At 48.3% G+C, this 25,047-nt stretch overlaps 3 protein-coding genes across 9 annotated transcripts in view; all 3 read right to left on the bottom strand.

Moving 5' to 3' along the window:
- Nucleotides 1–771: 771 nt before the first annotated feature.
- MRM1 (mitochondrial rRNA methyltransferase 1) lies at nt 772–5,663 on the bottom strand. The gene is made up of 5 exons (XM_037493253.2): nt 5,101–5,663; nt 4,808–4,901; nt 3,070–3,202; nt 2,852–2,971; nt 772–2,630 (listed from the first exon to the last, which is right to left on the bottom strand). The coding sequence occupies exons 1-5, from the start codon at nt 5,661–5,663 to the stop codon at nt 2,458–2,460; spliced, it is 1,083 nt and encodes a 360-aa protein (XP_037349150.1). The 3' UTR covers nt 772–2,457.
- Nucleotides 5,664–5,967: 304 nt separating this feature from the next.
- Nucleotides 5,968–14,911, bottom strand: DHRS11 (dehydrogenase/reductase 11). The gene is made up of 7 exons (XM_037493764.2): nt 14,751–14,911; nt 11,664–11,873; nt 9,078–9,172; nt 8,409–8,538; nt 7,697–7,789; nt 7,415–7,480; nt 5,968–7,296 (listed from the first exon to the last, which is right to left on the bottom strand). Exons 1-7 carry the CDS (start codon nt 14,895–14,897, stop codon nt 7,255–7,257), a joined length of 783 nt encoding a protein of 260 aa, XP_037349661.1. The 5' UTR covers nt 14,898–14,911; the 3' UTR covers nt 5,968–7,254.
- Nucleotides 14,912–17,419: 2,508 nt separating this feature from the next.
- The window catches only part of GGNBP2 (gametogenetin binding protein 2), a 34,206-nt gene continuing 26,578 nt past the window's right edge, over nt 17,420–25,047 (bottom strand). For 6 of the 7 annotated variants that reach the window (XM_054689527.1, XM_037494424.2, XM_037494423.1 and 3 more), the window contains 6 exons: nt 23,305–23,499; nt 20,958–21,105; nt 20,383–20,508; nt 20,151–20,299; nt 19,391–19,639; nt 17,420–18,066 (listed from right to left, as the gene is read on the bottom strand). In XM_054689527.1, the coding sequence (XP_054545502.1) occupies nt 17,863–18,066; nt 19,391–19,639; nt 20,151–20,299; nt 20,383–20,508; nt 20,958–21,105; nt 23,305–23,499 (1,071 nt within the window). In that variant the 3' untranslated portion in view covers nt 17,420–17,862. The remainder of the gene's footprint in view (nt 18,067–19,390; nt 19,640–20,150; nt 20,300–20,382; nt 20,509–20,957; nt 21,106–23,304; nt 23,500–25,047) is intronic. The other variant, XM_037494421.2, reaches the window with a different exon arrangement.

Here is a 25,047-nt window from a genome sequence, read left to right on the forward strand (position 1 = left end):
CCATTTTGCAGACCAAGGAAACTGAGAAACCACCCAGGTGGGGAGCCCTGGAGCCAAGGCTAAAAGCAGCATTTTTGTAAGAATATTGGGGCTAGAAGAAAGGTCTTCAGACCTATGCTCAAAGGTGTGTGACCTATGCTCAGCATGTGTGATCTGAAGCAGTTGCTTGGACAGGAGCCATGGCTTGATGGTCAATGATTCCCAAAACTGGCAGCACACCACACCAAATGAGGAGCCCTAAGGAATGCTGGCACCTGGCTCCTTCCCCAGAGAGTCTGATCTAACTGGCCCGGTGCCCCTAGGCATCTGCAATATGAAAAGCTAGCTATCCCCTTCCTTCACCCCATGACTCTAAGCACAGCCAAGGTCAAAGCCACACGAGGCTCTGGGCCAACAGTGCAGCCAGTAGGGGAGGTGGTCGGGACAGAGAGCTCACCAGCAGACAGCTCACTGGAGACTGATGCAGTAGTGATCCATGGAGCTGATGAAGGTGTTCACTCCTTTCTTAGAGGGCAGACTTTGACATCAAGGCAATCTTAGGCCTCCCTGGTGGTGCAGGGATTTAGTCTCAGCCCTATCAAGCTATTGTCAGCCACTGTGGCATGAGTTCGATCCCCAGCCAAGGAGCTGACCCACATGGTGCAGCAGACCTCTCCTGCCTCCCCACACCTCCCCTTAACATGTCTTTCAGTGGATCTGCCTGTTCTGCTCCCCACTCTGTCTCTGGTAAGTCCTCTCACCACCCCCCACACCTCTGTCCTGCACCCCAAATCTTGTATGCATAAATAAATAAATCTTAAAAAAAAAAAGCAATCTTAGCAAACACTGTATTATTTCACTCACACAGTATATACAGACACCACACAAACAGATGAACTAAATAAAACAAAAATAACCTTTACACTATAAAAACACAAAGACCAACAAACAAAACCAAATAAGTACTCTAAGCCCTTTTGAAGCTAATTTAAATGTCTTTCTACATTGGCATCATCATTAAAATTCCAAGATCAACTCATTCAACAGAGAAAAGGGTGGCACTATATTGAGTACCTACTATGCATGAGGCACTAGGTTCTAATCGTGTTCTCTATCCTCCCAGCCACCCAGGATGGTTGACTGACCTCCTTAACAGGAGGGCACTGAGGCTCAGGCTGGTAAGGAACTTGCCCAGGACATACAGCAACCAGGATGTGAATTTAGGGCTTCTGTCTTCCCAACCCACACTCCAGCACAGCCGTTTTCAACTAGGGGTGATTTTGTGGCCCAGGGAACATTTGGCAATGTCTGGACACATTTTTGGTTGTAACAACAGGGCAGAGGAGGGTACTACTGGCATCCTGTGGCGACAGAGGCCAGGGATGATGCTAAACATCCTATAATGCACAGCACAGCCCCTCACAGCAAAGAATGACCTGGTTCCAAATGTCAATAACGCTGAGGGTGAGAAACCCCACTCTAGTGGTTCTCAGCATGGGCTATACCTTAGGCCCTTCAGGGAAGGAAGGTTTCAAAATTCCTGACACCCATGTTGTACCCTCACTGATTATGCCAGACACTCTGGGGGGCGGTCCCCAGAGTTTTTTTTTTAATCTTGCCGGGTGGTTCCAGAGAGAGTCAAACTGCTCTCTACTTATGCTGGTGGCTTCTGATCTACCTGTGGGACCCTGTGGAGAACCAAATCTGTCTGGGTCATACAATAAACAGCATCTCTGTCCTCACCACCTCACTGAATCAAAGGCCAGGGCTTTGGTTCATCATCTCATTCCATGCAGGTGGACTGACTGAGTCACCACTGGGAGATACTGGAGAGCCAATGGGTGGGAGGTGTCTGTTCCTCTTTCCCTTGCTTCTCTAGGGGCTGCAATCAGGATATCTCCCCAGTTACCTGTGATAATGCAAGACACGGTGGACCAAAGAGCAAGGCTGCCACCTACTGGAAGACTTGAACAGAACAGAAGGGTTGACTGGCTGCTGGATACTTACTAGGTGATGTTTTATTTGATCCTAGCAACTGCCTGGGAGGGAGAGGCAGACAAGGGCCCCGGGACATGCAAACATGAAGCCTTGTACTTAAGACAGTAAAACAGGGAAGGGTTGGAGCGTGTATTTACACCTGTCTGGCCCATTCAAGGGCCAGAAGCTTCCCTCTACATTCTCACATTGATTCAAGAGGAACAGGACCCTTGGATTGGGCTGCCAGATTATCTTAAGACATTTAGACTTTCCCTTGACTTCCTGGAGGAAAGAGACCCTATATCCTAGCACACCCTGGAAATTAAGAAGCTAACATCTCCAACTGCTTATCCAAAATAAAAACAGGAGACTGAACTTCCCCTGTTCTCTACCCAAGACAGTGGTTAATAGGGACCCGGGTGCACACTCAAGCAAGAGACTCTGGCACATTCGAGCGTGTGGATGTGTGCCGCCCAGCACACACACCTGGGACAGTCCGAGTCAGCCTCCATCTTGCCTCTCTTTTTCTGAACCAGAAGACAGTCCAGGGTCCTGAGCCACTCTGGGCCTTTCACATGTCACTGAGGGTTCTTTGGATTCTTGGAGAAGTTGTCCTCTCTTCCCCTCTGCAGGAAAACCTTTTCTCTGGCTGCAAATAGAGTGAAGAAGAATTCCTGCGAAGACAGACAGAAGGACAAGGGGAAGAAAGAGGAATGAACAGAGGAAGGACTGGGTATGGCGCCCTTGACACATACCAGGCTCTCCCTCACTGCATCCTCAAAAGGGTTCATTTTCCTCATTCTGCACGTAAAGCAACTGAGACACAGAAAGATCGAGAAACATGTTTAGGATGAAAGATTACGGAGGGTGTAAAGGGAAGGGAGGGTAGACTCACCTGCAGCCACAGAGACATTCAAGGACTCAAATCCAGGGGGTAGCTGCCGTCCAGGTAGGATGGTAAGGAGAAGCTGGCAGGAGGCCTGCACCTCCGGGGACAGACCAGAGCCCTCGTTCCCTACAGGGCACAGGGGCGCAGTGTTAGGGATGTCCCAGCTGGTCATCAGGTGCTCGGGAAATGCACATCTGTGCAGAAAAATAAGGCTACCCACTTACCCAGCACCAGGAGAGTAGGCTGGTCCCACAGGAACTCCAAGCAACTTGTGATGGGGATCTCAGAGGAGTGGTAAGCCTCGGGTTCCAGGGAGCCCATTGTGCCAGCTACAAGCCAGCCTTGCTGGGCTTTGGCCTGAAAAGGGGATAAAGAAATCACACTCTAGCTTTCTAGCTTGCTAAACCTTCATGAGAGCCTTGGGCAAGGAGTAGCCTGGCCTTGCCCACATATTCACTTCCTTGTTGACCCATGCAATTCAGCCAGCAGTCATGAGGCACCTGGCATGCGCAGACTCTGCGCTAGGCATCGGGGACAGGGCGGTGAACAGAGAGCAAGACAAAAGCCCAGCCTCCTGGAAGGATGTTCAGGGAAGGTCGCACTTAAGTGACTTTTGAGTGTAGAAATAAAGATGAAGGACCACTGTGTAGACATCTGGAGGAAGAACATTCTAGGCAGAATCAGTAAATGCAAAGGCTGAAAGGCAGGTGCTTACCTGGTATGTGTGAGGAACAGCAGAGCAGCAAAGTGGCCAGTGGGAAGGGAGCCACTGGGACAGGAGAGGGAACAAAGGACCACGTAAGGTAGGGTCTCAAAGGCCACTGGAAGAACCTTGGCTTTTACTGAGATGCAAAAACTGAAAGGTTTTGATCAGAAGAATAACAAGATCTGATTTATGTTTCAGCAGAACCACTCTGCATTCTGTGTTGGTTAAGAACTATTAACAGAAGCAAGACAAGTAGGTTTCTGCAAGAGTACAGGCAGGAGACTGATGGGGGCTTGAGCCAGAGTGCTCGGAGTGGAGGTCATGAGAAATGGAATTAATTTCAAGGTAAAACACAAAGCACAGAGGGTGTGAGGGCAGGAAGAATCAAACTTGAATGATATCAAGGTTTTGGGTCTAAACCTGAAGGGATGGAATTGCAATCTATTGAACTGGGTTAAGTCTGCAGAAGGAACAGGTGCTTGGCACTGGAAATGTGTGCCTATTCAACAGCAAAAAAGAGCTGTAAAGTAGTCAACTAGGTATGTGAATCTGGGGTTCAGGAGCAAGATCCAGGCTAGGATATATATTTGGGAGGCATTCAAATATAGCTAGTATTTAAAGTCATCGTGAGATTGGATGAGACCACAAGAAGTGAATATATATCCGTATATGTGTATTTATGTATGTTTCCTATATCTAGAAATATATATAAAAAAGAGATGTAAGAACAGATTTGGGAGGCCAGGGGATGGTCAGGGGAGCTGCCAAAGGCAAGGCAATACTGCCCCCTTGTGCCCAGAAAAGGAAGCACAGCTGAAGATAAACAAGGCCCAAAGGAGGTTTCTTACTCAGGTTTACCCTTCCTAGATATGAAAATTTTGTTTGCTTGTGTGTGTGTTGGCGGGGAGGGGAATGGGGCAGGCACAGACTACTCCTTGTCCAAGCTGTGTTCATAGTGCAGGAGCCCAGGCCTGCTGTCCACAGTCCACAGTTCACATTTACAAGGAGGCACAGGGGCAAACAGGTAAGCCTGGGGAAGGAGGCCAGTAAAGGGAATAAAGTCCCTAACTTCAGATTCTGCTCCACTTGAGGTTTTTAAAACTCCAAATTCCCTTCCAAAAGGGGTTTAGGAGAATTAGGTCTGCCAACATAGCCCCTTCTCTCCTTGCCCCCAACCAACTGCCAGCTGAGAGCCTTTGGAGAGGCTGAACTTGTCTCGTCTCTGCTTCTTTCTCCCCGTCCTTTCTCCCCATTACCTGTAAAAAACCGGCCAGGTCGTCAGTGGAGAACACGTCCATCACTTCCATAGCCCCCGCGCTGGCCTTGCTGACTACCGGAGTGAGCGGGCAGCTGCAAAGTTTCCCCACGCCGGGCGTGAGGTTGGCATGCTCTGCCCTCCCCAGCTCCCAAGGGTTAGGGGTGAAAACTCTGGGATGGGGAAACCAGGCTGAAGGACCACCCAAGGGTCAAGGTGCTTAGGAACTCGGTGTGCCTCCAAATTAGGGTACTGGGGGGGGGGGTGGAGAGGGGCGGAAAGAGACGTCCGTGCCTGTTTCTCCGGCTAGTGACGACCTTATCCACTCCGAGGTAGTGAGCGGAGCGCAGCACGGCCCCAAGATTCCGGGGATCCTGAAGCCCCTCGAGGATGAGCCACAGTTGCTGGGGGTCGTCACGGGGCCTCGCCACAGCGACCTCGGCGCAAGGTCGGGGCCGCAGCCGGCTCACTTCCATGCAGACGCCCTGGTGGACCTGGTAGTGGCACAGGGCGTCCAGCTTCTGCCTTCTGGGCCGCAGCACCGGGACGTCCCGGGCCTCGGCGGCCCGGAGCAGCTCCGCCCGCTGCCCCTGCAGCCCGGACTTGCCGGCCTGGAGCAGGAGCCGCGCCACGCGGCGGCGCCCGGCCTGCAGAGCCAGGAGGCACGGGGACAGGCCGTACAGCAGCTCCAGCCCCCGCGCCGGCCGCGGGGTGGGCGCCAGGTCATCCAGTCGCAGGCGACTAAGCTCCTCTCCGCCCGGCCTCGCCCCACAGCGCGCCGCTCGAGAGAAACGACGCGCGACGAGGCGGCCGGGGCAACGCCGCGCCTCGGCCCCGAGGACCGCGGGCAGCGCCATGACCGCAGCCGCCGCGGCGTCCCCGGGAGCGGTCACCCCGCCGAGGGCCGGTCCTGGGCCCCTGGCACGGGTGTGGGGGCCCCCGTCGCTCCCCCACCCCGACACCTCAGAAGAGCCGCCAGCCAGGACCCGCGGCCCGGACACGGCCCAGAAGCCGCAGCCAAATGACCGCGGCCCGACCCCGCGCGAGCAGCGACTTCCGCGTTCTGCTGGCCCCGCCCCGCCCGGGAGACGCAGGCGCGCGCCCGGCCGCTAGGAGGCCCCGCAGCGCCCCCTGCAGGGAGGCCTGCGCGGCGACCTCCGCTTCTTTGCCGCTAGCCTGGCAGGGGCGCTGCTGCTGACCTTTCTCCACCTGCATTCTGAGCCTTAGTGGTCCCTGGAGGCTGGAGGGCGGCATTCATTCAGGCACCATCAAGGGGCACTTGAGGGGCTCTCCTGTTCAACCAGCTAAGTCCTGGTGTCTCTCCCCATATCCAGTCCACCACCAGGGGCTAGTGATTTTCCTCAGAAGCTTCTGCATCAGCCCCTTTCTGCACTTCTACTGTCTGTGAACCTCTCAGCACCTCAGACAGCAGGTTCCTAGCAATAACTTCCTACCCAATGGCCTCTGAGGCTCTGGCGACAGCTCTGTATGCACTGGCTGACCAACCAACTGGTGCCCTTGGCCACACTTGTCCTGCAAATGGCTAGACTTCTCAGCACTCAGACCCCTATAATCTGGGTAGGAGCTACTTGATCAGCCCCACCTCACTCCTGCACTAGTTCTTATGTTGCTGGCACACTACATGTTCTTTTGTGCCTCAAAGACATGCACATGTGTCTTCTTTCTCTGGCTGGCAAACTCCTACCTGTTTTCAAGACCCAAGTCCATTCCTGCTACCTAAGGTGATCTAGGGTTGATGCCCTCTCCACCCACCTGTAAATGTTCTGACAGAAGCACTCTGGAAACAGAAGGGGGAAGAATGAAAGGCACTCCTGAAGCCATGGTTGGTTGTTAACAATTTGTCTTTTTTAATTATCATAGTGAAATCCACTTGGCAGGCAGGCCCTCCTATTTTGCTGCTATAGCCAGAGCGGAGTGATGACCCCACTAGGAGACAGAGAAATCAAGATTGGGCTAGAGAACTGGGAAGGGGGAGAGAAGGGGCAGTGGGGGCAGCGGGGCAGGAAAAGGAGGAGGCCTGGAGCCCCGAATAACCATGCAGGTAGGTGAGGGCATCTCTGTGTCACCTAATCCCTGAGGGGCTGGGGCAAGGTGCAAGACGATAGGGGAAAGCCCTGTTTTGGGCCACTGTCTTTCCCCCAGGTTAAAGGAAAGAGACCAAGAAGAGCAAACAAGGGCCAAGGAGCCCAAGAAGGGGACCAAGAACAAGTTAACAGGTAAAACAACCAGACACCACCTCCTCTCCCCAGCCAACTTTTCACATTCATAGTAGAAACAATGACAAAATATAAAAACCTCAAATAAATTTGCTAGTTCCTAGTGGGAGCAGGGAGAAGAAGTAGACTCCAGGGGTCCAAAAATCAACACCCAAAATCAGAGGCAGGAACCAAGTCATGAGGGATGATGAGAGGAGCTCCCCACAGGAAACTAGGTCACCTGCTCGGTGGGTCTCATCTGGATGTCTCCAATCTGCAGAAGGCACAAGACTTCAGGCAAGATACTCTCCCCACCCCTTTAAGGCCCCCTTGCTCTCCTTCTCTGGGGTTGGCTGTATTCCTCCAGGGGTAGACAGTCAAGCCAGACTCACCTGGACATGTGGGGGGGTGCTGAGGACGTAGAGGACAGCCTCGGCCACATCTTCAGGTTTGAGACACTGAGAGCATCAGGGTAAAGGTGTGAGATGAGGACCGAATGGACCCAAGTTCCCTCCCATCACCAAGGTCCTGGTCCTTTCCAGCTTCTACACTCCCACCCCCATACTCCACAAGGGAGACAGGCTGGTTAGAAGTGGGGGAGCTGTGAAGGCCAGAGTACTCTCTGCCTTCACTTAGGGAGTGAGGGGATTGCCAGGCCCAGAGGGAGGCCCCACCTTTATCTGCTCATAGGTGGCAGCTGCCTTCTCAGGATCCTTGTCGTGCAGTTTGAAGGCAAACTGTGTCTCCACCAATCCTGGAGATATGCACTGGACCAACAGAGAGGGGCTAGTCAGGGGCTGAGCTTTGCCCCCTCCCTGGCCCGGTCAAAAGCCGGGCCTTGGGAAAACTAGAGGGCAAGGATGGAGCCACCAGAGCCCAGCTTCACAGTGATGGCTGCCCAATGTCTAGCAGCTAACTCTTCCCTCCAGAACTGCCACTGGCTGCTACCACAATGGTAACTACTATCTACAAAGCCCGAATAGGCCATTTTACAAAAAGGTGCCCCTCAAAACTTCATAGGTATTATCATCAATAGTTTACAAATGAAAAGACTGAGGCCTGGAGAGGTTGAGTGAGTTACCCAAGGTCTCATGGCCCAAAACCCCAAATTTCTGCCACAGTGCACCTGATTTCCCACAATCACTTGCTTTCCCTGAACTCGCCAGTTCATATTCCCTTTAGGTCGGCCACCTCCCACCTCAGAGTCTGTGAAATGAGGAAAGTCAAGCACTGGCAGAGCCATGCAAGTAGCAGCAGAGTCAGATCTGTACCCAGTGCACTCCCAGGAGCTTTAAGCAGCACACACTGGACACGGGCATCCTGGGCAGTAGTATATGGGGTGGGGAGGCCCCAGGCCTACCCACCAGGGCCGGGCCACAGCCTCACCGTGGCGCGGATGTGGGTCTGGGCCTCCCGAAGTTCTTGCCTCAGTCCCTCAGTCAGCGCGGTGACGGCATATTTGGTAGCACTATAGAAATGGACCACAGACTGGGGTACCACTCGGTGGCCAGACATGCTGGGTGGAAGGAGGGAAAGGAAAAGAAGAAAGAGTGAAGCTCGCAAGAGAACAGCAGTGCCCCCTGCTTACCTGTCAACCCCACTACCTAGATGCTAGCAGAGAAACCTTTTAAAGGGCCCCTCTAGAGACCTTCCTCATGGCTCAATAATGTCTTCTTCAAGCAGCTCCTGAAAGCCCTACTCTTCCTAGAAGTCCTCCCTACACGGACCATATAATCTACTCTCATGGTCACGCAGGCTGTGAGAACCTCTCAATTTCACCTGCGCGTCAACTGGTGTATCTACTCCCTTTAGGGTTCTTCCCCAAGGGAGGCCATGCCTCCCCTCCCAGATGTGTAAGCTTCCTTTGTACCACGAGGTGGGGTTCACTCTCAGGCCTGAGGAATGGAGAAATAGTCCCAGGAGAACCCCCACCAAGATCATGCCATTTGGGTTTTAACTGGGTATTAAACCCCAATTTCACCACCAAGGAGACTGAGGGCCAAAGAGATTCAAATGAGCTGCAGCAGGTCACCCAGCCCTGGCTGGTGGCCTCACCTGTTGATGTTAATGATGTGCCCGTCATCCACCTTCCGCTCCTTCATGGACTGGTAGGCTTCCCGCGTGCAGATGCTGAGGGCCAGTACATTCACCTGCAGGCCGGGAATGGCATTGGGATGTCGCCAGCTTGGGCCCATCTGAGCAGCTGATGGAACCCCAGAGCACCCCCAGGGAGGGAGTACTGGCATTCCAAAATAGTGTCCAGGTCCTCCTAGACACTGATGATGGGGCCCAGGAACCTTGCCTTCAATGCCTCTTCCCTGGAAGCCTCCAGTCTCAGCTGGCAGAGAGGCAGCTCCTCTCCCAGGTGACCCCCCCACCAACGGAAGCCACCCCTCCACCCCACCCCTGAGCCAAACCTAGCCAGGATCCAAAAGACTCCCTGTCTTGGCCATCCCCTCTACAAACAAAACTTCCGCCTTAGAGAGGCATCTCCTTTTCTTCCCCAAATACTCCATTCTTCTCTAGGACAGAGTCCCTGGCCTACGCTCTACTGAACACCTTAAAATTCTTCCTAAAATGGTTTTCAAAATCTCTCTATTTAAGCACAGAACTTAAGACTCTCCCAACCTTTCTCAGCTCCTCCTGCTCCTTCCGAATCACCTCCCTTGAGACAACAAGCGGAAAAAGGCCTGGCCCACCTTTCTCCATGCCTTCCTTTAATCTCTGTTCCACCTACAAGGACATGGGGAGGGGGACTTCCTTGGCCTCTGCACACACAGACACACTCTAGCAGAGGTGACCCCAAATCCCCACCCTTCATGATATGGAGTAAAGAAGTGTCTCTGCTCTAAAGTTCCTGCCCAGCCCCACCCCTTAGCCTCAGCCATAAGGACAGGCAGAGATAAAGCTTTCAGCAGGTCCTCGTGTCTCTCCTCTTGGGAAGAGAGGGCTCCAGCTGGGAGATTAAATGTTTTTCTTTATCAGGTGTGAGAGCCAAGCATCAGGACAGAACACCCTCCCTGTTAACCTGCCACAGTGTTCACAGCAGAAAAACCCAGAAGCTTTCAGCCGTTTCTGGTCCTCTAAGCAATGTGGGTTTGTGGGGCAGAGAACTTAGCTCCCGAGGACAGATAGAGTAGGAGAAACAGATACCCCTGCAGCCAGGGAGTGAATCTTCCAGGTCTGGGAGCCAGGGCTGGGAATAGAGAAGATGCCTCATAGGAAGACCCTAACAGAATTACCCAATGTTTAGGCTGAAAGGAGCCTTACTTACAGATGGGCATTTTACAGACGGGCAAGGTAAGGCCCAGACTTAGAGACCCACTTGCTGCAGGTGAAGACTGTAACTCAGATCTCCCAGAGAGCTCTCTAAAGGCAGGAACAGTGCTTCAATTTCATTTTTGCTTGCTTTATTTCCAGGCCCAAGCACCTACTGTCAGCAAATATGAAAAGGATTGTGGGGGGAACACATCCCATTGACACACTGGCTTCCACTTCTCAGATTACTTTCATATCTTAAGATTACCACACAGTATAATCTAAAGGTTGAAAACCCATGTCCTAAAGGCTGTGTTTGACCCATACATATTTAACAAACATTTAAAATGCATTTCCAACGAGTATTCGAAGGTTTCCCTCCTTCTATACCAACTTATTATTGAGTATTTATGGGCTGAGGTTATGCCAGAGAATAAAAACTCCTTGCCCTGGTGGAATTGAGGGTTGAGTGAGGGAGAGGTGTGGGATGTCACATATAAATCCTCCCTTGGGGCCTCCCTGGTGGCACAAGGGGTTAAGATGCAACCTATGAAGCTATCTACAGCCACTGCAGCATGGTTCGATCCCCGGCCAGGGAGCTACCCACATGGCGCAGCAGACCTCTCCTGAATGGCCCGCTGCTCCCCTCAGCAGTGTATTTCAGTCAGTCTGCCTGTTCTGTTCCCCACTCTGTCTCTGGTGAATCCTCTCACCCCCCACATCTCTGGCCTATACCCCAGTTCTTGTATGCATAAATAAATAAATCTTTAAAAAAAATCAGGGCTCCCCACTTCTCAAAGCAATCATAAGTTCTGGCCACACCAGCCTCACTCTGCCACATAGCAAGAAGGCTGGGCTTCGGCAGTGGCCTCCCCATGTGGCTGTGTGCTCTCTCCACCTACTGCAGGCCCCACCCGACCCCAGTCACTCGCTTACGTACCTACTGGACCCCACATATGATAGTGTGTGTTCATCCCAACTAAATGTGAAATACTGGGGCTCAGAGAGGATAACCAGTTACTGGCAGGACTGGGGGAGAACTTCATCCCTTGTCTCTTTTCTTCCCATAACACCATGTTCCCAAGCACTCAGAATGGCACTGACACCTGGGGGACATCCAAAAAACAGCAGCTCTCCCCCCACCAGTCTTTCTTCCCACAGGGGAAAATCAGTCTAGACTTTAAGAACTGCCCCCAGGGGTTCACAGAAAAGTATGGAAAAGACACAGCCATTCTTCCACTTGCTGTCCCTCCAGTGGAGTGAGTTACAATGCCCCAGGTAGGAACCCAACGGTGCCCCTGTTGTCTCCAGCAGCCCTCTGGTTCACAAAGCCCTGGTCACCAGCTCTCCCCCCAGCCCCCCAAAGCCACCTGGCGCCCTTACATTGAACATGTCCTTCCAGCCACTGGTGCTGCCTGAGAGCAGGGTGTCAGGGCGGGCCAAGCCGGCGTTGTTGATGCAAATGTCCACACCGCTGTGCTGAGAGCGGACAGCCGAGAACATGGAGAGAATGTCCTCTTCATTTGACAGGTCACATCTGTAGGGGATCAAAGTCCCGGGGTAGCCTGCACTCTTACATTCAGCAGCCAGCTCCTATGAAACCCAACAGGGGTCTAACTGGGGTGAGCTGCTCATGCCCACACCTCCCCACCCAGAGACAACCTCCTTCCACAGGCACCACTCATAGACTCCCTCCTTGGTGGCCACCTTTGTGCCATAGGGATGTTAGGACTGCCCATCCCCAAAGCTTGTCTTCTTTGGTCAAAGTCCAGGGGATGAGAGCACTCCCTGAGTGAGGGAGGGGGAAAATGGAATCATCCATGGAGGAACCTTACGGACAAACTCGAGCCTTCAGTTCTACCAAGGGCAAACGGCTGGAGATCCTGAAACTGGAGTGCAATCTCTTTTCTGCCTCACATATAGCTGAGTTCATTTTCTACCAATGGAAACACCTTCTCTACTCACAGGTAAGTCACACCTCTTACCCCACCCTGTTCTTCTTCCAGCAGTGCCGAGAGTCAAGTTGTTGGTTATGCCAGAGCCTCGACTCTGCTATCACCTCATCCAATCCCTTCCACAGAGTGCAGCTAGTTGGCTTGGAGTTCCCACATACAACTTTTCAAATCGAGTCCAGATGCTACTCCCTACTTATAGGAAGGATCAGGAAGTCAGGACAGATTCTTTCCCTCTGACCCCTTCCTCCCAGCCCCAAAGTTTCTCTGGAGACTGTGTTGTGAGTCAGGTGACATGTAACATCAGAAAGCCCCTGTGTATCTCTACGGCCCCCAACTCTGAAGAGCCCTGAAGAAAGAACTGAGAAAGCGGAGCTGCTGAGAAGACTGCGAGGCATGCTGACAGTGAGAAGCAGGACGCAAACAAGCTGTGTGGCCATGTAGTCCAGTGACTGGGCACGAGCGTTGTGAAGGTGACTGTGTACATATGTGGACGGGAGATGGCTGGGGCGTGTGAGGTGCCCTAGAGGAAGGCTAGCTTGGCTAGCTGCCCTGGCCTGGAGTCCCTTCCTTCCCCAAAACCAAGCTGGAAATAAAGGGCTGGATCAGATGACCTAGGAAATTCTTTCCTGCTTTAACTTTCCATGAGTTTAAAAGGTACAGTCCTCTGGGGCCCAGAAGCCCCCCTTTACTCAATGTCACCTACTCAGGACCACCTTAGGAAACGGGAGTTACATACTCCAATTTTTAATATCAATCAATTAATAAAAGCAGACCATGAGCAAGGAAACCTGGAATTCTCCTCTCCCTTAACGTGCATATTCTCTCTTCCTCCTCCAGACTCCAAAGCACCCTAGAAAAGCCAGAATGGAGGAGGGACTGATATATTTCTCTGTCACTCCTTCCTCATTGCCCCACCTGTGTTTCCTGGACCATCTTCTCACCTATCCTCAGAAATGACCTGAAATCATGTCAGTCTCCTCAGTCTCTCCCCATTACATGGAGTCATCACAGATCTGAGTGAGCAGCCTAGGGATTTCCTTGAGACTCAGGGACCTCCTTTCCTGAATTAGGTGTAGAGGGAATAGGAAGAGAAAGCAATAGCAGCTTTCAAATTAAGGAATACACTGTTCTAATTCCTGTCCTGGTCCTTTAGGCTCCAAGGCTGGGATTGGAACCTGAGCACCTCAGAATGGGAAAAAGGGAGGGGCAGTGTGGCACAACGGTGTGGCCAGGTGACCTTGGGACTGTCTAGGAGGTTATAAAGTGTACCTTTGGTAAGCAGCAGGGGAGGGGACAGTCCTTCCCATCCACCTTGTCCCCCTGACCCCACACAAAGTCTCCTTATCCCATCCCAGCCCAGGGACTTTGAGCAGTGGTGGCAATAAAGCCCAAACCCTCAGAGTGATCAGTGGCAAAGATGAAAATTTCTCTCCCCTTCCTCCCCGATCCCATGTGGTCAACTTCATTTCATTTTTCTCTGAGCTCCTGTTGCTCACAATTCTGGGGGCTCCCAACCCATGTTAAAAGCCAGGAGGGCCTCCCCTGGTGGCGCAGGCGGTTGAGCGCTGCACTGTGAAACTGTCCACAGCCTCTGCAGCGTGTGTTTGATCCCAGCGGCTGGCCAGGGAGAAATCCACAAGGTGCAGCAGACCTCTCCTGTCTCGCCCGCTGCTCCCCTCAGCAGTGTATTTCGTCAGTCTGCCTGTTCTGTTCCCCTCTCTGGCTCTGGTGAATCCTCTCAGCCCGCCCCTCCCCCTCCCACCCCGCGCTTCTGACTGTACCCAGTGCTTGTATAGATAAATAAATCTTTTAAAAAAATTATATGAAAAAAAAAGCCAGGAGTTCCAGTTCCATCTTGATTTATCCCCTCAGGGCTCACATGTTCGGATGCCCTGTTCCACCTATTCAGTCCACCCCGTTCCTCCCTTATGCCAACTAGTAGGGGTTAACTCTCAGATTTGGGGGAGAGGCCGAGCCTCGTGAAAAGCTCCACTCTCTCCCGACCCACCTTCAATCTTGGGTAAAAAATGATCATGATCAAAACCTGTAGCTCCTGCTCATTTGGCTGGCCGGACACTGCTCGGCTTGAGGGCCCCCTGCGCGAGCCAGAGGACGCAGTCCAGCAGCCAGCCCGGCCGCTGAGGCCAGAGAGCTGTCTTTCCTTCGCCCTGGCTGCCCAGCGGGCGCCCGGCCTCCGGCTTCCCCTTGCCCAAGCCCCGTACCCTCCTGGCCAGGAGGCAGGGGGAAGAGAGACTCCGAGGAGTGGAGGCTGTTACAGTGGAGTGGGCTGTCAGGAGACACAGCTCCGGAGCAGACGGGACTCAGAAAAGCCAAGCAGAGGCCCGTGTGGGGATCCCGGGGCCCCTCACCCGTCCACCCCTCGAGCCCGCAGCACATGACTCGGGGGGCGGGCCGCGGGGGCAGCGCCCGCAGCCGACCCCGGCCACCCCTCCCCCACCGGACCCCAGCCCGGCGGAAACGCCTCCCGGAGCCCGCCGCTCGGGGCGGACCTTACCTCGATGTTGCCGACGGTGCGGGCACAGCCCACCACCTTCAGTCCCTGCTGGACGAGGGCCCGGGCCACCGCCGCGCCGATGCCCCCCGAGGCCCCCGTCACCAGGGCCAGCCGGTCGCGCCACCGCTCCATTCCGGCCCTGGCCATGATCCTCAGCCGCCCGCCCGCGCCGCCCGGCGAGCTGGGGACCGAGACCGCGGAGCTGCGCCCCGGCTCGCAGGCGCTCGGCCGCTCTCTTATCACCGCGGAGGCGGCCGCCGCCGGCCGGCCCCCGTCCGGGACGCGCCTGGGCCCGCCTCCGCTTGGGCCGGCCCCCGCCCGGGACTCCACCCTCCGCTCCTCGGAGCTCGGCCACATCCCGCCGGAGGACGCCGCCGCCCGCCGGCCCGCCCCTGCGCGGCGCGCCCCGCCCCTTCCGGCCCGCCCCGCCCTTTCCGGCCCGCCCCGCCCCGGCGGGGGCGGGCCCTGGGCGCGGCGGCCCCGCCCCCGCCCCCGCGCTTCCGCCTCGGCCGGGGAAAGCCGGGCTCGGCCTGAGCCGGCTCTGCCCCTGGGGCCGTGCTCTCGCCCGTCGCTCGGGCTCGCGTCCCTGTTCCTGAGCCCTAAAAGCCTGGGAGAGAAATTAAGAGCATTTAAGGTGACTCCAGCGCCCTCTCCAACCAGCTGGTGCGGCTGGGCAGGATTTAGCTCCGAAAAGGCCATCTGGGCTGCCAAGGCTGCGTCAGGGGGACTCAGCCCTACCTGATCCCCCTGTGCCTGAACAGTAGGAACTGAAAGATTATAAAAAGAAACACCTCCAAGTACACCTGTATTGCGGGGGCAGCGTATCCCTAAAGGTCAACTGTGTCCAACTGTTCTAGACTCTCCCTCTCCCACTGGAATACATGTAGCACCATGCATACGAAAGATTAAAGCAATAGCTAATATTTAGAGAGCTTACCGTGTGAGAAACTGTTAAGCACTTTAAATATGCACAACAGCCCTATGAGACTGTACCTATTAATGTCGTTTTGCAGATGAGTATACTGAGACAAAAAGGGGCGAAAACATGGTTTGGACCATAAGCAGTCCAGTCTTAGGCGAGGGAACATGCTCCTAAACTACCTTCAATCCATTCTTTTTGTCTCTTCTTGGGTTGTTCGTTTTGTTCTGAGGAGAGCTCGCTTGGTTCTCTCAGCTCAGGTCGTTCCATCCAAGTTTTGAAAACTGCCTCACTTGTGCATTCTTAATATTGCCATCTTTCCAGAGAAAAATCATCTCTGAATTACTGGAATTTCTCCACTGCAAGCAACAGAATAAAGCAGTAAAGGTGGCTGGCTTATTAATTCAACAAGCACTCATATGTTTGACCCCAACGGCAAAGATGAAATCGAGGCAAAACCTTTTGCCCTTGCTTTTAGGGATCCTAAGATAAAATTTGACTGCAACAGGTAGTGTAGAGGGCAAGTGGGATGAGCCAAGGGCTGTGGGAGCCCTGAAGCGGTTTTTATGATTTAGGAGGAAAACACAGGGTTGGAGAGGACTCATGACTCATTTTTACCTCTGCTCCAATCTCCATACAACACTTAGATTTGAAGACAATCTCAAGGGGTGGATGAAAGGAATGCCAAACTACAAAAATTGAATCTAAAGTTTCTGGGCCTCCCTGGTGGCACAAGGGGTTAAGCACAGCACTATGAAGCTATCTACAGTCTCTGCAGCATGAGTTCCATCCCTGGCCAGCCAGAGGGCTACCCACATGGCACAGCAGACCTCTTCTGTCTCCCCACTGCTCCCCGCAGCAGTGTACTTCAGTCAATCCACCTGTTCTGTTCCCCACTCTGTCTCTGGTGAATCCTCTCACCCCCCTGCACCTCTGGCCTGTACCCCAGTTCTTGTATGCATAAATAAATCTTTAAAAATAAATAAAAGTTTCTGCTGTTGCCCACTTGAAATCTGATTAGCCATCTGACTAGTTGGTACAAAGTCCATAAAATTCAACTCTTATCCTCCTTTACAAAGAGGAATTGACTGTCCTACTACTTGTCTACTGCCTACCAAGTATTATCAAGTTGCAGGCACAAAGCTATAAGCACACATCCATTCTATTGACTCAAACCTTTTAAATGACAGCCAAATGCTACTCCAGGGGGAATTGCTCTCAGTACTCAGACAGCTTGTGAAAGCAGTAAAATGTAATGCCATAGTGAGTGACTTTATTGTTGGAAACCAGATAAGGAACATGCACTTACACAGACCGCAAAGTGGTTAGCTCTCAGTGCAGCCTTCTGATCCCGGGTCCACATGCTGAGTAATTACTTAACAGTCACCCCTCGGTTGAAATTCTGCCAAGTAGTATTTTTATTCTTCATTCAAAGGTCAATATGAACCTCTGAATTTAGTGTGCTTTGTGTTATGTACCAGGTATCTTTTAACATAAAGAGCAGTTAAAAGTCTCAGGAGGAAGACAGCCAGTATTTCAAGGTATTGTGGCACAATCATCCTTTCAAAACAGAAGTCTGGAAATTGCTTTTCTTAGTTGTCAACACTGACGAAGGGAAGAAGTTTGCCTTCAACTATCTATCCTCATTTGCTCTTCATCCTCTCTAACATCAACATTGGCCAAGTACCAAGTCCACAAGTGGCAAATATTAAAATACTGCCACACAGTAAGTAGAAACATGTACACCAAATTTTACTATGCATATTAATAAATATTCTTTATTTTAAATTTTGCACATTGCGCTTTAACATTACATCCAAACATTTTGCAAGTGGATGTCTACTTTGTAAAACCATATATTCAGCTCATTGTCATTTCTGTACAGAAGTATAAGTACAACATTACTTTTTGCCACTAAGTTGCTTTAGTAAAGTCTCACAGGAAGAGAAACATTTAATGAAAAGAGATGGCTTAAATCATATGGCAGGCCTGCGCAGCACGCAACTAAAGACACAAGCCTGAAGAAAGAACTAATGAGGTTACCTCCACCGTCTCCCAAAACAAGAACGAATCACATTGATTTAAGATAAAATTTTGCCATGTCACTAAATTAAGAGTTTTTTTTTTTTTTGAAAGAGAAGGCGCAGTAGTCATCTTGAGTGTTTCATTGAAAGACAGAGCTATTTTATTTATTTAATTTGCTCCAGCAGTTGTCAACCAGCCACTACAAATGGGCCTCTTGTGATCATTTAAGCGGCAGTATTTATTAAATTTCTCCTTCAGATGCTGTCGGTATTGTTCTCTATTGCTGTAGAAAGACTGGTTATTAGCCATAAATGACTGTATTTCATCTTGTGAAATAAAGATTTCCTCATCTGAAGTACATTCGGACTCATCCTGCAAATTAAAACAGTAGTTAAGACTATGACTTAAGAATGCACAATGCTATGCTGATGGAGAATAGCTGAAAATTAAAGCAGCTACCTTTTCAGTTTCACTTCACTCACATAAAGGCCTTGAATTGGAATGTTGACAGAATAAGCATCATGTCATTCTGTCCCAGGAAGGACAAGAAAGAATAAAACCCAATCCAACCTGGTTTTAAAACTCTACTTCTATAATTTGCCCTAGATGTCAATAACCTAGCAGACAACCAATATACCTTTATCTTTAAAAAGTAACTAATTAGGGCCTCCATGGTGGCGCAAAGGGTTAAGCACAGCACTGTGAAGCTATCCACAGCCTCTGCAGGAAAGTTCGATTCCCGGCCAACCAGGGAGCAACCCACATGGCACAGTAGACCTCTCCTGTCTCTCCCGCTGCTCCCCTCAGCAGTGTGTTTCAGTCAGTCTCACTGTTCTGTTCCCCACTCTAAATGGTGAATCCTCTCACCTCCCCCGCCCCCACACCTCTGGCCTGTATCCCAGTTCTTTTATGCACAAATAAATCTTTAAAAAAAAAAAAAAAGCTATGTGAAAAAAATAGTAACTAATTAGATGGTTACAACTAGTTACCACATTTTAAATAACCAACTTATTTTAACTAGCCCTATGTTGAAAATTAAGTAAATATAACTTATAAAACTTATAAAGTATCATCATTAAACTTTACAACTATATAAAAAGGGGGGAAAAAAAAAAACTAGTATTCAAAAGGATTTGGTTCCAGCAGGATACTAATTACCATAGAAAAAATACCACCCATCTTTCTTCTCTTTCCTCCAAGCCTCACACAAACTATGGACTAGATTACTTAAAATCAGGAATAACTCATCTAAAGTATCAATAATTGGAGTAAATTCTAAAAGATTTTCCGAATCCTGGTAAGATTTAACCTACTTGACATCTAGAAGAAATAACCTAGAAAATGGACTCTCATTCAGATTCTTTATTCTTTCCTAGTCTGGAAGGGTTGCCACACAGGAAGGCAGATTGCTTATAATAACCCTCTTCAATGGGCAGACTCTTGAACATTCTGCTAACTCTATTCCTCTCTAACTAACATTCTGCTAACTCTATTCCTTTACCTTTGAGACATAGGGGGACAAAGAAATGTGATAGAGCAACAGCATAAACCAAGAGCAGAAAAGCAGAAATGAAATCAAGAACGAAATACTGCCCATACTTTCTTAAAAGCCTACCCTACTGCTCACTTTAAACCCACAAATATTGTCTACCCAAATGAACAAAGAGTTATCTAGGAGATGTCATGGCTTACTTACAAGGAGTTCAACTAAGCTCTTGGCACCTTTTCCAGAATCAGGACCAAATGACGTTTCCGTGGGTTCTGCAAACTGTGGTACACTTTTCCTATGCTCAAACCAAGGCAGTGGTTGCCCACCCTTTTCAGAGCTGCAACAGCTTTCAGGATGTGCATCTTTGGTCTTGTCGCGGTGAAACACTGTGTGCACGGTGTTTCCTGAGGTCTCTCGATTACCTGGATCTGTAATACAGCTTCCAAGCTTTTGAATCTGAAACCACAGTAAAGGATTTCCCAGATAAACAGGGAGGAACTAAGAGCAAATATTCTTCAAAGAAAATAAAAAGCCTGGGCAGAGTGTTAACCTTTTAGAAGGAATACTGAGTAACAGCAGCAACTGAGTTTGTAAGATCATTACACATAATGCTGGGTTCTATGCTAACCCATCGAGATATAATCCCATTTCATCTTCATAGATTCTAATCTGATTGGGACTATTACCTCTATTTTATAGATGGGAAAACTAAAAAAAAGAAAACTGTTCAAGATTACGCAGCTGATAAATCTGAAGTTATTATGAAGAGAATGAATTGGATTTGACACACATGACTGTCAGACGAAAGGCCACATTACAGAGATACACATACACACACATCACAAGATGAGTACTGATTCTAAAATCTAAATCCCAGCAACTGAAGCTGCACATTTATCACTCCAAAGAAAATGGGTTGATCTCCCCTCAATAGCAAAGATTTAAGAACACAACTTATGACTCTTACATGTTCATCACATTTCAGCATCTTGCTTTTCTTTTTCTTCTTTTTATTTTTTCCTTTGGTGGTGTTCTCTTCAGAATTTGCCCAACATTCAACACAACTATCACCATCATCCTCTTTGTCTTCACAATGATGAACACAGGAGTCATCACCTAAAAACATCGGTAATTTCTTATTTATATGCTCTAAATCAGCAATGTAGCAGAAATATTTGGGAAGTTTAATCTCAACCTACCATGTTCGTCATGATTACAAATGCCTTCAGTGCACGCAACATCCGAACCCTCCCGAGAACCTGTTTCACTCCCTTCCATGCTAGATGAATATCCACAATCACTACCATTACAGTGTGGAGATAAGCCTGAAAATAAATCAGGTTGGAGTCACAATTAACATACCAGTAACTATATTTAATAAAGTGAACCAACTGGGAAAAATTTCAAAACTAAAAGTAGAAAGCAAATTAATAATATAAATATATAATAAAAATACAATTAAGTATTTATAGATTTTTTGGGTCAAATAACAACAAATCAGACACCATAATGAAAAAGGAAATTGTAATTATCTCACTAAAGTATATGATATTCTTGGGGCAATAAAGCAGTTCCTAAATTTTAAGATTATAGAATCTTTTAAAACCCTTAAATTTAAAAGAAAGAATGGACTTAAAAGTTAATTTATACACAGATGCCAAATCATTATACTTCTGAAACTAAAATTGTTATATAACAATTACACTGGAATTTTTTAAAACTATAATTATTATTATATATATATAAAAAATAAAATAATAAAAACTGCATTTACCTTTCTTTATTTTAGGGGACCCCAAAAGATTGCCACTGCTAGGACAGGTACATGATGTATTTTCATTGGTAACAATCACTTCTACGCAGCTATTACCATCTTCAGTGCTGCCACAGGCTTTGCAGCTGTTTTCTATGAAGTCTGTTTCCTTTAAGGATCAACATTAAGAAATAGTAAATACCTTCATAACAATTACATTTAATTTTTCTTATCATTAACCAACAAGATAGGAGTTATGAGGTTAACATTTTGAAAACAAGTTCATGAAAATTCACCAATTTAATTCACTGTGAGACTACAAACCACTAAAAACAGGAGTTAATGGTATTAGGTATGTGTAGGATAGCATGTTTCAAAGTGTGATCTGCTGACTCCAGTGGTAGATCAAAATTATTTTCAGGTCCTCCCCTGGTGGTGCAGGCGGTTGAGCGCAGCACTGTGAAGCTGTCCACAGCCTCTGCAGTGCTGATTCCATCCCAGGCTGCCAGCGAGGGTCCCACAGGGCACAGCAGACCTCTCCAGTCACGCCCACTGCTCCCCTCAGCAGTGTATTTCATCAGTCTGCCTGTTCTGTTCCCCACTCTGTCTCTGGTGAATCCTCTCACCCTCCCGCACATCTGGCCTGTACCCCAGTTCTTGTATAAATAAATAAATAAATCTCTTAAAAAATTATTTTCAGCATAATATTAATACAAATACACTGGTGGTACAAAATGAATGGTGGGAAAAGTTGTGCTTTAGCACAAATCAAGGCAGTGTACTAACAATGGCAACTAACATGTACTATCACTGTAGTACACACCTGTCAAGCAAGTGAGGAAATAAAAATATTTTACTAAATAGCAGGCTGTGAAAAATAAGTATCTACCCATGAGTAGATAGATGTCTTTTTAACAGTCTATATGAAAAAATGGAAAGTGAGACAAAAGCACTTCTACTGTATACCAAAGTACAATGGCTGTCTCAAGGAAGAATACCTTTGCAAATGTATAAACTGCAAGGTGAACTAGCTGTTTTCCTGGAGTATCAGTTTTATTTTAAAGAGTGAAAGACGAACTAAGGTTATTGAGACTTGGATATTTAAAAGACATTTTCTCAAAAACAAATGAAGTCAGTCCCTCTGACCAAGTGAAATTGTCACTGATAAAATTCAAACTTTCAAACTATAATAAGAATTTTCAGAACTTGCATATGCAAGCATAGCGAGCTTGAAGCTTCCCAATAGTAAAGATTCTCTTGATGAAATCAGTGTTGATTTTAATGGCTGTCAGATATTACGTAACGAGCTGTGACTCTCTGGGAAGATCCATAATCATGTATTAGTAATAGATCTATTCAAAATACAACACAAGCCAATGGATTTTATTTAACAGCATATGTAAAGGTCACTGATAAGGTCTCAAGTTCCACATTGCAACTAATCTTTAATAAACTACCCCTTGTTGAGTACCAAAGAACAGCTGCAATTGTCTGTAGAGTTAATAATTTCAATATTAAAATACTCCTACATATACATATACATTGTTTCTGTGTGAAGCCAGACCTTTCTCACATGTTTCAATCATGGGAAACATCTGAAAACTGACTGACTATAGAGCAGATATGAGAATCCACCTGAAACTTTTTAAACCAAACAGTAAAGAGATTTATGAAAAATGCAAAATAATGCCACCCTTCTCTCCATTTTTTTTTTCTTTTGGAAAATACTTACCAAAAAAGCTCATTGGTTATCTCAATTTTTTTTTTTTAAAAAAAGATTCATTTATTTATTATTTATACAAGCACTGGGTAAAGTCAGAAGCGCGGGAGGGTGAAAGAATTCACCAGAGCCAGAGCGGGGAGCAGAGCAGGCAGAAGGACCAAAGTACACTGCTGAGGGGAGCAGCGGGCGGCAGGAGAGGTCTGCGCGCCACGTGGGACCCTCCTCCGGTGGCTGGGGAGCAGCCGGGGATCGAACCGGCGCTGCGGAGGCGGCGGGCAGCCTCGCAACCCAGCGCTCAACCGCTGTGCCACCGGGGAGGCCCGGTTATCTCAATTTTTAAGAATGCAAATGAGTCCTAACACCAAAAAGCTGAGAACTGTTCTAAGTCATAACAGGAGGTAACTTTCCACATTTGGACTCTGCCTATCAGCACAAACTAAAGTCAGTTAAAAAGAAAAAAACCAACATTGTCTTTATAAAACAAACATGACATTAGGTATTTTGGCATACACAGAGTACAGTATACAAACTGCAGGAGCTCACATTTCTGCAAGAGCTTAGTAAAAATGCCCAAACCTAACAAAAAGCAATATTTCTATCCAAAGCAGTATAATACACAGGTGAGTTAATATGAAGCAATACTACCTTCTCTTGGCTTACTTCTTTTTCATCTGCTGGTTGTAAGGGAGTAGGAATATCACATACACATTTATTTTTTCGTCTATTCTTTCGTTTTTGGCGTTTCTTTTCTTGCTTGAGTTCTCTTACTCGTTCCTCTTCTGAAAATTCCTCACAAAGTTGTTCTAATCGGCTAATACCCTGTACTTTTTCAACAGTCATCTAATGTAAAAACAAAGAGCAAATTGATCAAACCTTCCTTTAGTTTCCATGGAAATTCTCAATTGTGAATTTAAAATACCACATACACTAAAACTGGCATTGCAGTAATCCCCACAAAATACTTCAAATTTTAGTACCGTAAATGATGACAGTCTTAAATCCTACTCAGGAAGTCAATATACAACTAAACCCAATGATAAAGGTATAATTACACACACTCCTATCCCAAACCATTAAAAAATCAAAATTTTGGGGGCCTCCCTGGTGGTGCAAGGGTTATTAAGTCTCAGCACTATGAAGCTATCTGAAGCCACTACAGCATGAGTTCGATCCCCCAGCCGGCCAGGGAACTAACTCACATGGTGCAGCAGACCTCTCCTGTCTCGCCCACTGCTCCCCTCAGCAGTGTATTTCAGGAGATCCACCTGTTCTGCTCCCCACTCTCTCTGGTGAGTCCTCTCACCTCCCCCCACACACACCCCTCTGGCCTTGTATGCATAAATACATAAATCTTAAAAAAAAAATCAGAATTTTAACACAGCAAAGTACACACTCATTTCTTTCTTCACACAATGAGAAAACTATTCAACCTGATCAAATGATCTAAGTTTCTGAAGACACTACTTGTATTTTTTTTAAAGATTTATTTATTTATGCATACAAGAACTGGGGTACAAGCCAGAGATGTGGGGGTAAGAGGATTCACCAGAGAGAAGAGTAGGGAACAGAACAGGCAGACTGACTGAAATACACTGCTGAGGGGAGCAGCTAGCAAGTCAGGAGAGGTCTGCAGCATCATGTGGGTCACCTCCCTGGTCAGGGAGCAAACTCATGCTGCAGTGGCTGCGGAGAGCTTCATAGTGCTATTGAAGACACTACTTTTATACATAGAAAAGGAATAAAGAAATCTGTTTAAGCCAGTTTCCCAGTCCACCTATGACTATGCAGGTGCCTCTTTTTCTCCTTTTCCTAATACACTTGTCCTTTTAAAATGTAAAATAAAAAAATCTGTCCAGCAAGAACTAGTCCAAATCTAAAGACTCCCCAGAAGAGTATTTGAAATTCATGTATGGTCTTCTAAAAAGAGAGGTATTATAGTTTCCATACCATCCTCAAAAGGGACTGATAATCTAGTTAAAGAATTGACAACCACCCCCTAGAATAGAACAAAATATTTACTAGTCAAAAATTCATATTCTACAGAGTATAATTGAAAAAAAAAAAAAAAAAAGTCACCAAACCATAAGCACTAAGCCCAGAAAGAGTGACCATCAATCACTGTGCTTGTAAAAAAGTACTTTTGTTACTTCTTTTTGGGCTCCTTTTAACTTTGCATTAGTTATGTTTCATAGTACCATCTTATTAAATAGTCACCAGTTTCAATTTTCTACTCTAAGAAAACCTAAAAACCAAGACCAGCAGAAAACAAAGAAAAATCCAAACTTCTAATCAGTTTGCCAGGAAACCCCTCTCCCAAGCTCCCAAAGATCTTGATGATGTATCAGTGAATCACAACTGAGGCCAAGGCCACACTGGAGGCTCACATTA

This window comes from Talpa occidentalis, unplaced genomic scaffold (genome assembly GCF_014898055.3).
Source record: "Talpa occidentalis isolate TD23 unplaced genomic scaffold, MPIMG_talOcc4v2.1 talOcc4.7, whole genome shotgun sequence".
Taxonomy (NCBI): Eukaryota; Metazoa; Chordata; class Mammalia; order Eulipotyphla; family Talpidae; genus Talpa; species Talpa occidentalis.

Bases quoted from the DNA above. Each gene is read 5' to 3' on its own strand.
- MRM1 (XM_037493253.2), bottom strand. From the start codon at position 5,663: ATGGCGCTGCCCGCGGTCCTCGGGGCCGAGGCGCGGCGTTGCCCCGGC. The intron at 4,902-5,100 runs GCACGGACGTCT...GAAACTTTGCAG, and splicing joins GTCACTAGCCGGAGAAACAG to CTGCCCGCTCACTCCGGTAG. The intron at 2,631-2,851 runs GTGAGTCTACCC...CTGTCTTCGCAG, and splicing joins GAATGTCTCTGTGGCTGCAG to GAATTCTTCTTCACTCTATT.
- DHRS11 (XM_037493764.2), bottom strand. From the start codon at position 14,897: ATGGCCAGGGCCGGAATGGAGCGGTGGCGCGACCGGCTGGCCCTGGTG. The intron at 7,790-8,408 runs GTGAGGCTGTGG...CTGTTGGTCCAG, and splicing joins AGACCCACATCCGCGCCACG to TGCATATCTCCAGGATTGGT. The intron at 7,481-7,696 runs GTGGGGCCTCCC...TGATGCTCTCAG, and splicing joins CCACCTATGAGCAGATAAAG to TGTCTCAAACCTGAAGATGT.